Below are 17032 nucleotides of genomic sequence, written 5' to 3' on the forward strand. Positions count from 1 at the left end.
TAGTTCAAAAAATCTTACTAATAGCATGCCAGGAGGGTTTTTATCCTTGTGTGACTGGCATTTTCTGTTGCAGCTTGACTTTGGCAAGTGATTATTTCTTATGGCCATTTTGTCCACAGGCAAGTTGCTGTTTTGTAGAAGCAGAACTGTGCACTTGGGCAGCTTCCCACAAATTTTTGGGCCATGCAGACCTCAGCAAAGGCATGGGGATGGGAGAACCTGGAGTGGGTTGAGAGGTGCTATTCAAATTTTAAGAAAGTTGTGTGCCACTATACTATTTTAAGCCAAATGGTAGAGGCTTTATAGCACAGGCTGGTGTCTCTTACTCCATAGGTATACCTGAGGCAAAGAATCAAGTCTAAAGTAAAGATAATCATTCCACTTTAGACAATGGTACACAAAACAATGCTTTGCTGCTTTCAGTGCAAGGCTACTGAGTCCTACATGCACTACAGAACACTGGAGAGAAAATAACCATTAATTGTTAGTGTAAGTCTCTAGAAAGGCAACACTTGGTCAACTGTTGCAAGTTTCACTCTGAATCTAGGACCAAGACAGAACCTATGCAAGGCCTAATATTGAATTTATGAAGTTTGTACACAGGCTTAAAAGTAGAAAATATTTAAGAATTACTGGGTATATTTCAAGGTGATCCTGTTTTTGTAGGTGGCATGCAGATATGCTGAGGGAACATGCCCGAAAAAGTTTATGAAATTCTACAGCACGAGAAAAAAGTTCCTGGGAACAGAAACTGTCTCACTGAACTCTTCTATGGGCTTGGTTCTCAAGCACAGCTGCACATCATCACCAGTTAATGGGACCCAGGCGTTGGTACTGAGATGTCAACCTGGGATAAAGTAGGTAAAGTGTCTAACTTGGAGCCCAATAAACAGTGGCATGTACTAAATAAATGTTGATGCCTGCAATAATTTCCTCTCCTACATGATGCAGACTTTCATTTTCCTAGGATAATTGGATAAGTTACATGAGGAATTTTAATTATCTTACCAATATTAAAAACAAAAACAAAAACATAATTCAACATCACAATTTAATTCAGCAATCTCGAAAGGTCTATTTCAACATTTTGGCGGGGCGGGGGGAGAGGGGCGGGCGAGGATTGGATACTTAGTGGTCTCATAACCTCAACAGTGTTTCTTCTTTTTCCCTTCCCTCGACTTGTAAAAAGTACAGATTTCTCAGTTCTTTAACCAGGATACACATGACTACCATTTAACCATAAAGATATAGGATAATTTGTAAAAAGTACAGATTTCTCAGTTCTTTAACCAGGATACACATTAATTACTACCATTTAACCATAAAGATATAGGATAATTACATATGAGAGTAATCTGGGTAGTAGGGAAAATAGAATTTCTGCTTTCTATTTGTCAAATATATACCCTTTCCAAGATATTTTTAGATGTTTTATGACTGGACACTTTCCAGGAAAGAAAGTTGGTTCTTCCATCTGAAACATGCTCTTTCTATCTAAGGATATTTAGATCTTTAGATCTCTGAAAAGTACTTTCCAAAGTCCAGAATTTTAAACCACTGAGGGATAATTAATGAGGATAAAAAAGGAATTGGGAGTTTAGCCAACATCACACAGAGCCAGGCTCACAGCCCGACTTATAACCCACGGCTCCAGCTTCCAGACTCATGAGACTCTGCTTTTCCCAGTTCAGCAAGTGCTTACCACATCTTAATGCTCATACACATTTGATATTCATTTTATTTCGAGTACTTATTGCTTAGTTTGCTTGACTTGCCTCTCTACTGTAAGCACTTTTTGTTATGAAAAAAATAAGTCCAATTGCCAGTGATTATGGCTTCCAGTTATGAACTTACTAATGATTTCTTGCTTGTTTCTACCATTCCTGACCATTTTCATCTCAAATTTTGCCATGAACCCTAACCTGTTTCCCAAAATCACATTTTCTTCAGAGTACAACATGTTCTATTGGAATCATTTGACATCATGTCACAAATTATTCTTGGAGATATCATGAGCCAGGTGCAATGTCACGTTCGCCTCAGTTAATTATTGCTCTTGGCTTTGCCGCAAGTGATGCTCAGATTATATTAAATAGACATGACTTATTTGGGTCTCACCTTGCCGGTAAAGCTGGCATTGCTGTCTCTCCACTCAACATGATGCGTGCTGTTTAACATCATGCTGATTCCCAGATTAAACCTCCTTTCATTTACTGTCTGTCATTCCATGTGGCTCAGTTCCTGGCCCATTATCCTTTCTCTGTCTTTTTGGATCCACTGCTTAAAATGATTGCTGGACGGCAGCCTTGGAAAGAGCTTCTGAGCAGAAGATTTATCATTTTGTGGAGGAGTTATTGTCCAAATCTCTTTAAAAAATTCAGGGCTTTGAAGATGAAGTTCTTGATGGTCCTAAACTTTTTTCAAAGCATAAAGAAGCTTCATAATCAAAACTAAAACTTGAAAAGTGAATATTTAAATATTAATGCTAATTCTGCTTGGTCTTATAACACTGATAATATTATGCTATTGAGTACTAACTGTACTATATCTCTGAAATATTGTGCATGCACTGTCTTATTTATTCTCACAACAGCACTGTAGAGATTTTTTTTTATCCTTGATTTTCAGAGGAGACAAAGAGAAAGTAAGATGTCCAAGACCACTCAGCTACTAGATGGTGAAGCCATGATTTTAACCCAGACAAATCTGATTCCAGATTTTATAGCTCTTAATCACCACCCATTGCTATAAAAGAAGAAATCAAAGTGGTAACTAAACAAACTCTTCCCATGAAAAAAGACAGGATATTCTAATCTCCAGGTATCTTTTGGAGTCAAGTTAATTGCTTGTTGGTTATAGAACTTGCTGATTTTAATTTATGGATAAGGCAATTTTAATGTGTTTTAAAATGTAAGCACTATTTCTCATTCTTTCATTCAGTAATTGTTGATTGGGCAAGCATCTGTCAGGTACCATGCTATCTTTGGATAAGAATAAAGTTAAAAGAGACATATTTCCTGCCTCAAATTATTCCCAATCAGAGAAAAGACATAGAAACAAAGCCTTGAAATACAGTGTGATAAAGGTTATAATGAGCATGTACACAAAGTACAAAAGTAGGGCAAAGGAGACCACTGCATTTGGATTTATGGCAATATGTCAACACACTTGGATGTTCAAGTATCGCCCTCAACAATTCAGCTACTCTGGAAAGAATCTAAAACTCTATTTATTAAACAAATTATCATTTTTCCAAGAGATGTACAATAGCATTGTAGTTTAAGAATGTAAGCTGTGGAGCCTGGGTAGCTGGGTTTGAATTGTGGCTCCATTAATTTTGGACAACCTACTTAACCTCTCTGTGACTCAGTTTCCTTATCTGTACGATAAGGATTAATAATTTTAATAATCGAATTATTGTAAGAATTGAATGAGTTAATACATGTGACTTCCTTAGAGCAGTACTCGACATAAACTAAGCATTATGTGAATATAGCTATTATTATAAATAAATATATTGCTATTTAATAAAAGATCTTTGTAAAGTAAGAATTGATATCTTTCTTCAAATGGAACAGATGATATTAATGATAACATATATGTACTGAGCCTCTAATATATCCTAAGTGCAGTGCCAGGGTCTGGGGAACTAATTCAATTCAAGAACTCAAGAGTACTCAGGAAGTCTATAATAAAATGGAGGCAACAAAATATTGGCCAAAATACATTAGAATAAGTGATGTTTAAATACAATGCACTATGAGAAAATGCAGATGAGTAGAAAAATTAATTTAGTTCCAATGGATCCAGAAAAACTGCATCGAAGAGGTGACATTTGAGCCAAACGTTGAAGGAATCCAACCAAATGAGTACTAAGGTCATGCCAGGCATAGGGAGAAGCATGGCAAAAATATATAGGGATAACAGAATAGAAAGTTAAAGACTCATGGGGTACACAGGGAGGAGTGACTAGAGATGAGCAGGAATTAGTTCTTATGAAGATCTTTGTAGTCAATTCTAATTTTGGGGACAGAGCAATGTAACATAACATCTGCATTTTAGAAATGTCATTTCTGTGGTACCGTGGGGAATGGGTTTGAAGAAGAAACAAACAAGGGTAGAAAAATCCATCAAGAGACTATTATAATGATCCTAAAGAGAAATGATGATGGCCTGAACTGAGGTGTGACTAGCGGTAGAGGAAGAGAGAAGATACAATAGAAGTATCAACAAGATGGCGTGACCAGTTAGACATGCATGGTAGGTAAAGAGATGTTGAAGATAACTCTGAGGTGCCTAGCTTGCTGACTATTTGTTAATGCTGGTAACCCAAATCAAAAAAGCAGGAGAAGCAGATATGTCTGAGCCGTCTCTATTTAACAGCTAAAAATTCAACTCAAAAGGGCAGTCCTGCCCAAGGCTATGGATTTTGGAAATAGGTGTAACAAAGAAAAGGAACTAGAATGAATAGAAGACTAAGACTAGAAGCCAGAAAAAAACCCCAATTAGAATAGTGTGCAGAAGAAATAAAGTAGGTAATAAAACATAGAATAGACATAGAAAGAGCAGCCAGTGCAATTAGTGCCTGACTGTGGCAGTCAGAGGGATGGCAAAAAAACTGGAAGCAGATGAAAAAGGAGAGGGAGAAACAGGAGGTGGTAAAATTGTGGAAGCTACAGGAGCAGATTTCAAGAAAGTTGTGGTGATGGGAGCAAAGAGGTCAAGAAAAGAATAGAAGCCAGTACTCTCGATGCATTGAAACAGATAGAAAAAAATGTAAGTAAATTCTATTTTAAGTGCCCATTGTGGAGAAGGGTATAGAGGAAGTTATAGGGTAGAGAGGTGAGAACTTAATCTGAGCAAGTTTCTGGAATCCTCAATGCCAAGATATTGTGGGGGTGTTAGAGGAACCAATCTGATTATTGTTCATAAGGCCTACAGTTGCACAGAGAGCACATGAAAAAGACCTTGTTTTAGTTCTCATAGCTGCTTCTGGGACAAAACCATGCTTGAGGGAAGAGAATAAAGCTTTTTCTATTACGTCGGAGCCAAAGTTGGGGCATGAGGCTGTTTGGAACGCTTCTATGACTATTCTAGACACATCATGCTATCATTCCTTCTCCAAGGGCTTGTTTTCTCTCCAGGTGCTCAGCTAAGAAGTCTTACTTCACACACACACACACACACATACACACACACACACACACAGAGAGAGAGAGAGAGAGACAGAGAGAGAGAGAGAGACAGAGAGAGAGAGAGAGAGACAGAGAGAGTCACATTCGTACATTTTCCCTCTCATTCTCCCCTCTTACAGTTTGGGTCTGGGAGTACCTGTTCTAAGTTGGTGAGGGGCTGGCAATGCCCAAATCTCTCTCCTTTGTTTCTCCCGAATATTTGCCTATACTCCAAATTCATAAAACATCTCCAGGTAGGACACACAAACTTCAATGCTTACAACAGCTGCACAGTTTACATAGCTGAATGGAGCAGGCCCATGGGGGCCGTGCCTAACTGAAGTGCAAGCAGCCCATCTCAAGGGACAAGCACTGTAAAGTTCTAGCCGATTCCTCCTTTTAAAAATGTTGATCCAGCTGTGCCAGATCTCCCAGAGTTTTATATTAAGTCTCCCATTTTTAAGTGCTAGGAACTATTTAAACATTTTATACACTGTGAAGCAACACAGCACACATCTGAAAGCAAATACAGCCCAGAACCCATGAGTTTAAGATATCTGCCTTAAAATTTTAAACTTTCACTTGCAAAAGTTACAAACACTGCAGATTATTTCTGCTTTCCATTTTATTACTTCCTTCTCTAGAGTCCCTACTATGTGTTTGAACAGTGTGGAAGTTAAAGGGTGGGTGAGACAGGAAAGAGAGAAAGACCAAGATAAAAGAATATAGTTTAATGTCAAAAATATTACACAGCAATGCAAGATAAAAAAAATTCAAAACAAAAAGGGGCAGAAAACTGACATTTATTGTACATTTCTATATAACCAATAACATACATACGTTATCTCATTTCATCTTTATAATGATTCTAATAAGTATGACTCATTATCCTTAATTTACAGGTGAGGAACTGATCTTCAAAGAGATTAGTAATTTGCCTGTGTTTACACAATAATGGAGTTGAAATTTAAACCCAGATTTTTTTTTTTATTATTATTCCAAAGGTCACATTCTTATTCAAACTGCTTTCCAAGTGGCTGAATGCTCACATAATGAGAAATGTGGATTTTGCTAATATAAAATATAAATGTGTTTAGGGACATCTGTTTCTCTCCAGTCCAATGCCCATTATCATTTTCCTCGGGAGAAAAATGTATGTTTGGAGAGCTGGCCCTTGCCATTACTCCAATGCCGTTAGTTCCTATTTCACTCTATCCAAGTCCTTCCTCCAAATCTCTTTGTTCTTCCACATTTATGAACCATCTAATCAATAATGTTACTCAAAATGGCTTTTACTTTAGATATGCCCTTAGTCCTGTGCTGAATCTTAGTGTAATTTTGGTTGTTGATGAAACTATCATATACCCTAATTCTAGAATTTGTAAAATAATTACCTATATATCTACATTGTACACCTATGGAAGATATCACTTCTATTCATATAAAGAAAGAGAAATAAAAATGTATAAGTATTGGAAAGGAAGAAATAAAATTATGTTGTTAGCCAACGATATACACAGTGGTATACATAGAAAATCCTTACACAATATAATCTACAAGAAAATTGTTAAAACTAATTACTAAGTTTAGCAAGGTTACTGGATTCAAGATGAACACACAAAAAATATTTCTATATACATTAATTTTCTTAAGAATGTTTTATGAGTTTTATGTTAGAACTCTTGCAATTATTCATGAAATTTATTACTAGGTATTTGACATTTCATAATTCTTTGATAAATCTTTTTTTGGGGGGAATTTCAATTTGTAATTGCTATATAGAAAAACAATTTTGCACGTGATGACCACAAATCCAGCAACTTCACTAAACTTATCAATCTAAACAATTAAAAGATTTCTAGCAGGAAAATTCTAAAACATTAAGAGAAATTAAGGAGAATAAATAAATGAATAGCTATACAATGGATGGAGATGTAAGCTATCAATTCAAAGCAATCTCAATGAAAATTCTACTAGCAATGTGTGTGTGTATGTGTGTATATTGTCAAGCAAATTCTAAAATTTCTACAGAAAAGAAAGAACAAAGAATAACGGCAGCACTGAACAACAAAGTGAGAGAGCATATCTTATTTTATATCAAGCCTTAAAATGTTCAACACAATGGTACTGGTTCAAGGATAGAACAAAACAAGAGTCCAGAAACAGACCTAGAGGCGATTTGAAATAACATTCCACCTTTGCCAGAGGCTCACTGTGCTGGTCTAGTGCAGAACTCTTAAAGGAAGATGCCTGGGGAAGGTTTGTATTATCACCCACGACAGCCATCTCAGTGTCTTTTCCAGTGTAGGGTATAAAGAAGTTAGATTTTTTTCAACTGTGCACAGTTTAAATCATATTACTTTTGGCCAATTTAGATTACAGGTATCAGAGAGTGTCTCTTTTATCAAATATGATAAAATTCTACTTTAATGCTCAATGTGGGACCCAATAAATATAGTCACCTAAAAGATGCTCTTATGTTATTGTAAGATTAATTTTAAATGTGATCAACCTGCTGCTGTGAAGAACGAGGTACACTCACTAATGACGTGTCTTCTCTGTGTGTCTGCTAGGTGTGTTTAAAGAGGACCGTCACTACAGAAGGTAGTGGGAACTAAAACATTTTAGTTGGGCTCATTATACTCCAACAAAATCAGGGATATATCAGTAAGCCAGATAAGAAAGAAAGGATATTGAGTAGACTATTAGCTGTTTCTACCTCAGGAGGATTGTGAAAGATCAGATAGGATGGTAGCCTCAGGGAAGTAAAAAATGGATAGATCTGAGAAGCATTTGTGAAAATTTAATATGTATTATATATATATAAATTAGTGCAATTGTACAGTCTTTAACATAATGATAATTCCTACATTTCTCATAATTGGAAGAAACATTTCCATCTACATCGAGCTGTCAATCTGATGAGAGTTATTTTTATTTTGTTTTTGCTATGATTCTTAAGTGATTTAATTAAATTTAATGTTTTTTAATATTGTGGTTTGGTCTGGGAAATATAAAGGTAAAATATGAGCTTATTCTTAAATCTGATTTTAATATCCTTCAAGAGAGTAAAAGCTTCTCTCATAATCACCTTCGGTACCAAAGATCAAAATTAAAACATCAGTGAACTATCACAAGCAAATATCTTTTTCTAGATAAAATTTCTCATTTGCAGTTGAGGAAACTTCAAACTAAGTGACTTGCAAAGGTCACAAAGCCATCAGTTGTTGGTGCCTGGTCTGAGATGATTCCTAACTCCAGTCCAGTTCACTTTCCATGGTAACGTGCACCTTCCTGTCCCCTGGGAAGAGGATATTTTATTATTCAGACGTGATTCTCTAAAGCAGGATTTCTCAAACACAGCACTAAAGGCATTTTGGACCATATAATTCTTAGCTTCGTGGGCACATTCTTGTGCGTTGCAGGATGTTTAGCAGCATCTCTGACCTCTACCCACTAAAGGCCAGTAACATTCCCCTTCCATCCCAGTTGTGACAACCAAAGATGTCTCCAGATATTGCCAAATATCCCCTGAAAATTCCTCTCTATCCTCTAAAAATTCCTCTCTATCCCTAAAATGCTTTGAACTTTTGTCAAAACAGAAAGAATCCAAGAAACTTTGTACCCTTTTCCATAAAAATATTAAATCTGTTATACTTTCTACCATTTTTATACCCTTTAATCAGAAAGTTCAGCACCTGCGTGCTTGCTCGCTAAATCTCCAACCGCTGCAACAGTCTTACCAGTGCGCCCAGTCCAGTCCTTGCCATTCTCAGCTTTGCTTTGTATCAGAGAGACTGTATTGCCCAGGTTCCCTTGTTTTCTGGCTTCTAGGTGAGTTCAGCCAATGGGACATACTGGCAAAAGATTGGAGTGGGCAAGGAGAAAAAAGCCAGGGCACTTCTCCCTTTCTCTGTTCTGACAGTAGCCATTGAGTCATGGCTTCTACTCTTGCTAGACAATCCTCCCTCTGTGGTCCCTGTCAAGGTTCCTTCTTCTACCAGATAGCCCTGGATCTTGGGCTCTAGTAAATTTTCTTTGTCCCTCAAGTCTTAGAGTGGAAGCAACTTCCTACTGCTGCTAATTTCTGGTGTACCCTGCCATCCCATTTGGCTTCTTACGTCTTTCATCAGCTGTGTAAGCAGTTGCTATGGACTGACTTGTGACCTCCAAGCTACACCCCAACTATCCACCCATGTTTGTGCCTTAGCCCCCAGGGAGGCTGTATGTGGAGTAAAGAAGTAATTAAGATTAAATGAGATCATAAGGGTAGAGCCCTGATTCAACAGGATTAGTGTTTTTATGAAATGAGTTACCGGAGAGCTCATTTGTTGTCCCTCCACCATGTGAGGACACACAAGAAGGTGATCCATCTCCAAGCTAGGAAGAGGGCTCTCACCAGGAACTGAATCTACTGGCACCCTGACCCTGGACTTTCAGCCTCCAGAACTATGAGAAAATTAACTTCTGTTGTTTAAGACACCCAGACTATGATATTTTGTTACAGCAACACAAACTAATACAGCAATTCCCTGTATTATATTTCCATCATTGATACCATAAAATATTTACTATAAAATGTCCTAATGTGTACCTGAAACTATGCAAAGGCACTTCCATATTCACTTTATCTATTTCTCCCAACCACAATGTAAGTTAAGGCAAGATGATATGACATAAGGGGAACAGGTTTTGAGTCACTTAGAAAATCATGACTCCTCCAGCTACATGACCTAAGAAGTTAGTTAACCTCATTGGCCCTTGGTTTCCTCATCGGTAAATTTGGTCTAATTATAGTACAAACCTAAGTAGGTTGTTCTAGATTAAATGAGTTACTCTATGCAAAGTGCTTAGAATATTTTTAGATATACAGTAAGTTCTCAATAAATCTAAGTATATTTTTAGCTACAATCTATTGAGTGCCTATTACGTGCCAAGCACTGCAATAAGTACTGGGTACAAAAAGACAAATAAGAAATAATCAATGTCTTCAGAGAGTTGCAGTATACTAACAGAGGCAACACATAAACAGGAAATTATAATAAAATATGGCAAATTTATTTATAGATCTATTATGGGCAAAACCAAATGGAGCATGATCCACAGCCAGGGTTTGGGAGGCAAGTGTCAAAGTTTGAATCCGTTTTGTCAATTACTAATGGTTTGACTCTGGGCAAGTAATCTAACTTAGAGCTCTAAGCCTCCATTTTCCCATCTGCAAAATGAGGATAATAATAGTATCCACCTCATAAGGATGTGGTGAGAAGAAACAAGATATTAAAAGTACAGTTTCTGGTATACTTTCTGGGAGGTGACATGTGCTGAGATATGGACAGTCATCTTCATCATCAATAGGGGAGCAGAGACTCAGGTTGTCTAACGCAGCCCAGGACTCTCCTCCCCCAGGTTTTTCACTCCTTGCTGGTCACTCTGATGTACTGGACAAAGACTGCCTTTCTTCCTCTTTGTCCTCCTCAGAAGAGGAGATCGAGTCCATCCTGATTTTCTAGTATTGTATAGATTAGTACACACACTTTTGAGAATCTATTTTTTGACCAAATCTATTTACACACACACACACACACACACACACACACACAGCAATCCCACTTTTGCATATCTACCCAGAAACGAGTATATGTGCATACTAAAAGAAGTAAAAAAATGTTTATAGCAGCTTTATTCATAATAACACCAACTGGAAGCAAATCCAATGTTCAGGAAGATGGAGAAATACATTGTGACATACATTTATACGCAAGGGAATACTACATAGCAATGAGAATAAACAGCAGTTGTATGCGACAATTTAGATAAATCTCACAAAATGTTGAGGAAAAAGAAGCCAGAGAGCATATTTTATTATTCCATTTACAGAAAGTTCAAGAATAAGCAAAATGAACCTATGGTCATAGAATTCAGAAGAGTGACTACCTCTGGGGAGGCATTTGTTGAAGAGGGCGGTGGCATTCTGGTAAATGTTTAAAAACCAGCTCTCAAAAAACAAAATCCCTTATTTTATATCATTTTCCAATTTCCACGGTGTAAATTCCACGGTGTAAATTCTCCCACCACGGTGGATTTCAAGCTACCAATGTGATGTCACTGAGCAGAGTTGGAAAGAGATGTATATATGTATATGGTCTGCTCTGGTACATCAGTGGGAGCCAGCTCTAGCGTGCCACTGGGAGGTTGCATGTACGGTCATTCTGGTGTGCTGAAAATGTCTTGTATCTTCAGCTGGATAGTGTTAACACAGGTGTAAACTTAAATTTGTTCACTTTATTGTATGTATTATACCTCAATAAAAAGTAAAATGTAAAAATGTCTATGAGAACTCAAAAGGTAAAAGCAGTTATAACTATGACCCAGAGGGAGGTCCGGAGAGGTATCAGAGATTCAATGGCTGGAAAGACAGCACTCAAATTTTCTTGTCCCCATAAAAGGTAGAGAGAAAAGAGAGGCACCATTAATAGACATTAACATAAATAGAAAAGAGATAATGAGTCCTTTAGCTGGACCACTTTCTCAATCTTTCAGCTTGAGACTTAATTCAATCTTATCATGAATGGTTGATACACCACCCAAAACAGAGTGTGGCTTCTGAAAAGCCTAGATGCACTGCCTAAACTATGTCCCTGTCACTCAGAGATGAAGATCATTCCACAGGGTGGCTTCAGATGAATGTTTTAAAGGACAGTATCACCTGAACACAATGATCAGACAGGAAAAAGCACCAACGTAAAGAATGTTACTTTTATTTTGAGTAAAAATGTACATTCATATCATTTTCCTAGTATTACTAAAATCTTAAATATGCTCAATATGCCTAGAAGATATCTATGGTCTAGCTAAATGAGAAATCTTAATAGGACAGCTGCCCCTAACATATACAGCAGTAACATATTTGAAGTTACAAAGCTAAAGCAAAATTTTAAAGGCGTTTGATTGATGGTAGCTCAACACATCCACAGATTCATTTGCTTCCAATCTGGCAAAACAGGACCATAGAAAATATCAGACCGAGTATCTAGAAAATAAAATAACAGGATTAACATGGAATTTAAAGGAAAATGCTAGAGATGTTATAAACAGACAGAAAGAACATTATATATGAAAATGTCCTGGCTACTGAAAGTTTTAATTTTATTTATCTAAGTTTTCTCTCTTCTTGGGAAATTAGAGACTCCAATGGGACAAAAGAGAATTGAGAAAGTTCTCAAGTAGTTTTTTTTTTAAATCAGGGTTTTCGGCGAGCCAATCCACCTCTAACCTGCCCTATTGGATTACGCAGTAGCAGCCACCACCAGAGCACCCTGCCCTTCTCGAACACACACACCCTTCTGTAGGATGTCTGCCCTGAAGCTCAACGAACTCAGGCCTCTGGATGCTCAATACACCTACTGCTTCCATAAATGGTTATGATCATCTGGTTTAGAACATCTGCATAAAAATCAAGGAGTCTTGCCATATTGTTAAAGTAACTTTTTTCTTTAAAAAAATCTTCCAAATCTATGGAGAATAGCTTAATTTAGGAATTTCCTTTGCAGTGAAAAAGCACAGCTGAGGATCTGGGCCATAATTTCTGTCTCATTAAGTAGCTCTCCCAAGAATGAGGGACCCCAAAACTTGCCCTAAATGGCTCTGCAGTTAGTGACTTGCATGCTGTGGCTTTGATGTAGAAACGACAGAAGGACCGGTGTGCATGACAGATAGAAAGTTCCCTCCCCACCAGCCCACTTTGAGGGGAGGCAGGAGGAGGAGCTGCCATTTATGCTGAGTCACCTCAAGTGCTCCTACCTTACTGAGACTTTCTGTTTAATAATTCTTTCCTTCAAATACATTTCAAATGAGAACTACTAAATAATATTTCTGTCTTCTTAAAAAAAAAAAAAGGTACCAATTCTCTACAAAAATAATGATTTTCATTCAGAATATTCTCAAAGTCATTCTTTTACAATCACTTTAAAAAGCTTTGAAATTTAGTCTTTTCACCTGGTCCCAAGCCTCAACTCTGGGAGACAAGTATCAGGAAAGAATAAAGAAAATGCACAAAATACTAGGACAAGGCAACTGTCATATTTCACTGTCACATCCTTGAAACAGAAGCCACCATTCATCAGCAGACCAGACAGTTAATCTCATACTTTCTTGCACCTCACTGCCCCTGAAATGAAAATGTATCATTGTTCATAAAAATAACAAGTAATTAAAAGATTCATGGTATGAAGAGTCAGGATAAACTTGCTATGAGTGTACACGAGTTCCCATATTCTGGAGCAATCTAAAAAATGTTGTAAAATTATCCTTTTCTCACAGTTCGGACTGTGCTATTATTGGGATGTCCTGTCAGGATGACTTTTATCCTACAAAGTGATGACTATCAGTGTCAGTGGCTTTTTTTTTTTCCCCCCTCATTTGAAATGAGAAGAGAACATGCTGACCATTTTTTGTGCTTGTAAGTTGCTATGGTCAAATAAGGAGAGATGTGATGGTCTGGTTATTTAATTAGGAATAATGAGAATTCCAAAACTATCTATAGGGAGAATTTTCTTACAAAATGAAACATTTTGCATAGATTCCTAATGCTCTCTAAGAAGCATCCCTCAGGTATGTGGTCTTAACAGAGCCTTAAAAGTAACTACTGGCCCCTCCCTCAGAGCCCATGCCTAAACAGATTAACAGCAAAGGTCTAAATGTTGAAGGGTAATTTTTTTATGTGATTTTTTATGGAGATAATTCGAATATGTTTTCTTCAGAGGGATATTTGCCCCTGTTTTCTTCTTAAAAATATTTTTTAGAGGAATTTTTCTCTCTATGGGTCTTGTATTTCTTGAAGTTGAACTTGGGAAACAGTATGAAAACAGGTCTAAGTATTAGGCAACTAGTATCAATGACTATAAGACAGACTAATGTATATTTTTTTGGATACATTTTTATAGATTGGGTATCAGAAGACTATTTTCAAACCTCTTTTTTGAATAAAAAGAGAGGTAATATAAAATGATTTCTTTCTCTTCAAATCTAGAGGTTTTAGATTGAGAGATTGAACATAAAAAATTTCAAATAGTTCTATAAACAGACTATCATATCTACATATAGGCAGCCTAGAAATCACACTTAACTGGCATAACTAAAAATGTTATATTTTATGATAATAACATATATAAATTCCACACCTATAAAAAAAGGTTTTTATTAAAGTATTTCCCTAACCATATCTTTAGAACAACCAATTAAATATCGAAATATGCAACAAACTCATGGAATATACCAATTTCATAGAATATTGAAGTGCTATTCCTCTTGTAATCTTATTTTCCATTAGATGCATTAAGATTTTTGGCAACGCCTTTGGCTATGATAATGAGAGACGTCAATCTCCCCAGGTGATTATGTCCTTATTTTCTCTGGTTTTGGTTTTGAGAAGCTTCTTAAAAGCATCCATGGGTTGTAGCCAGTCATAGTCAATTTGCACCTAACATGGAATTTGACACTTATATTGATACCTACTTGAATACCTCATTTAAAGTCCGCTCTTTCCATCATCCATTTAAAGTCTACTCTAGCAACATATATGTGTGTGTGATTTATGTTTATAAATGTATGAGTATATATGTGTGTGATTCTTTGCTCACCTCTATGGCCACTAGCTCATATTTCTCAATTAGCATTAACCCAGAATACAAAGCGGAGAAATAAAGGACTGAATTCAGAAAAGGCAGCATCTAGAGAAATAGGCTTAATACACAGCACCACTTAACTTTGATCACATATCAGACATTAAGAAAGACAGCCATGTTTCCAGCAGAGAATGTCTCACATTTAGACCTATTCGTCTGGGCTACTGGGAAGTAATACTCAACATCCCAAATTTACTGCTAATTAATTGTCCCCTATCCTTTCTCTAATGGTTGGCTGGGACATTCCACCAGTAACCTAAACGACCACTTAGAACACATTAAATTGTTTCAATCCCAGCTAAAATTCCTCTCTGGCAGTGATGTGGCATATGAGTAAGAGGTAGGAAGCTACTAGCAATCCCAAGGAAGATGTGTACAACATTCCACGAGCATAAAGCAACAGTCACTCAGCCTAGCTAACCAGCTCTCCGAGGCACTAACCAAGACACCTCACACATTGTTAGGATTCCTGTCAATGCCCTGAGCAGGATTGTGAGTGAATTTGATTCACTTGGTATCTAAATTAATCAAGATCTAGGATGATTCCAAAAATGTTTCTCTGAAACAATTTTATTTCATCTTTCTGGCAAAGAGTTTTAGGCCACGTAAAAGGTATTCTTCAGGTTCTTAGGGCGAAAAAGCTCATCAAGATAAAAACTATATACAGGATATTTTCCAATATTAATAATGAAATTGATAAGAGTAAATACATACACCTCAAGCAGAGCTTCTTTAAAAACTTCTCCAAATGAGTCCATCGCCCTTACACTGAGAAAATCAAAGGCAACTCTCTGGAGTTTTTAGAACTTGTCAGATTTCTCTGGAATTAAATAGCAGGAAAATAGCTCCCCACACCCTTGAGTTTGGTTTTTTATTTTGTGTTTCAAAATCAGGAAGAGAGATGAGAAAATGTAAAGGTTGTGTTTTGGATTTATTTGGTGTTTTTTCTTCTAACTTCAGGAAACTTTAACTCTTGTAATGATTTTCAATGGGAAAAAGATATTTGGGACTAAGAACTATGTGGAAATTAATTCACTTTTTATTTCCCAGTAGAGAGATCACTCAGAAATAATAGACTTAGCCCTGTTCAATTCATAAGACTATAATCCCCTCCCCAGACCCAAGGCTGATAGATGGAGATGCTGGCTCTTGGACATTTGGTACCCAGTGCTTTTCTGAAGCACCTCATTTTTATTTGGCTCACCATAAATATTTGTTAGAAGAATTAATGAACAAACATGGAATGAATAAAGAGTTAATAATGAAAAATTATACTGTACCTCAATAAATGCCAGTCCAAATGCTATTCCAATTGTTATGAGAATGTGTGTTTTAACTAAGTTTTTTATGAAAGAAATGCATGGCTGTTAAAAAAAAAAACATAAAAAATTAGCTTTAATAATATTTCGATGATCTTATTAGAATTAAGATTTTTCCCCCAATTAGGTTTACTTTTTACACTGTAACCAAGAAACATACTCAACAAAAAGAAATTGGACTACCAGAGGGTAGGGGATGGGGGAGGAGGGGGTGGTAGACAGGGTAAAGGAGGTCAAATATAGGGGAGTAGAGGGAGAGTGAAGTGAGTAAAGGGGATCAAATACATGATAGCTGAAAAAAACTGTACTTCGGGTGGTAACACACACAATAGAGTATACAGATGTCAAATTATAATGTACACCTGAAAATTATATAATTGTATTAACCAATGTTATCCCAATAAACTTAATTTTTTAAAAAAAATGTATTTATGAAATTAAAAATAAAAAAATAAAAGGAAGAAAAAGAAATTGGATTATTTTCTCCACTTCACATTCCTCCCCCCTTCAAAAGTTTATAATTGTGATTTTTCATACATTAAAAAGCATTTGAGGGGCAAAATTTTGCTTCAACTTCATCATTATTAAATCTAGAGGTCTTTATTTATAAATAATAATTTTATCCTAACTTAAAATTATTCATTTTACAGCTGTTATCACCTTGACCGTGTATTTTTTAGGTCTGTAATCTGCAGCAGAGAGTTCCCTGGTTGGGGTTTCAGCTAATAATAGCACAAATTTTCATTTTTAAAAGAAGGTTTTTAAAAAATTTCTTACTAATAATTATTAGGTTTATTTTTACCTTAAAAAGAAAAAAATTATTATGTCCACTATTATGTTCTTACTTTTGATAAAA

General features: G+C 36.3%; 1 protein-coding gene across 1 annotated transcript in view; it reads right to left on the reverse strand.

Moving 5' to 3' along the window:
- Window positions 1-10836: 10836 nt before the first annotated feature.
- Window positions 10837-17032, reverse strand: part of TSPAN8 (tetraspanin 8) — a 31769-nt gene continuing 25573 nt past the window's right edge. Inside the window, exons 7-8 of the mRNA XM_006923743.3 lie at window positions 16138-16221; window positions 10837-12204 (exon numbers count right to left, since the gene is read on the reverse strand). Coding sequence (XP_006923805.1) covers window positions 12151-12204; window positions 16138-16221 — 138 coding nt within the window. The 3' untranslated portion in view covers window positions 10837-12150. The remainder of the gene's footprint in view (window positions 12205-16137; window positions 16222-17032) is intronic.

The sequence above is a fragment of the Pteropus alecto genome, unplaced genomic scaffold (assembly GCF_000325575.1).
Source record: "Pteropus alecto unplaced genomic scaffold, ASM32557v1 scaffold76, whole genome shotgun sequence".
NCBI classification, from domain to species: Eukaryota; Metazoa; Chordata; class Mammalia; order Chiroptera; family Pteropodidae; genus Pteropus; species Pteropus alecto.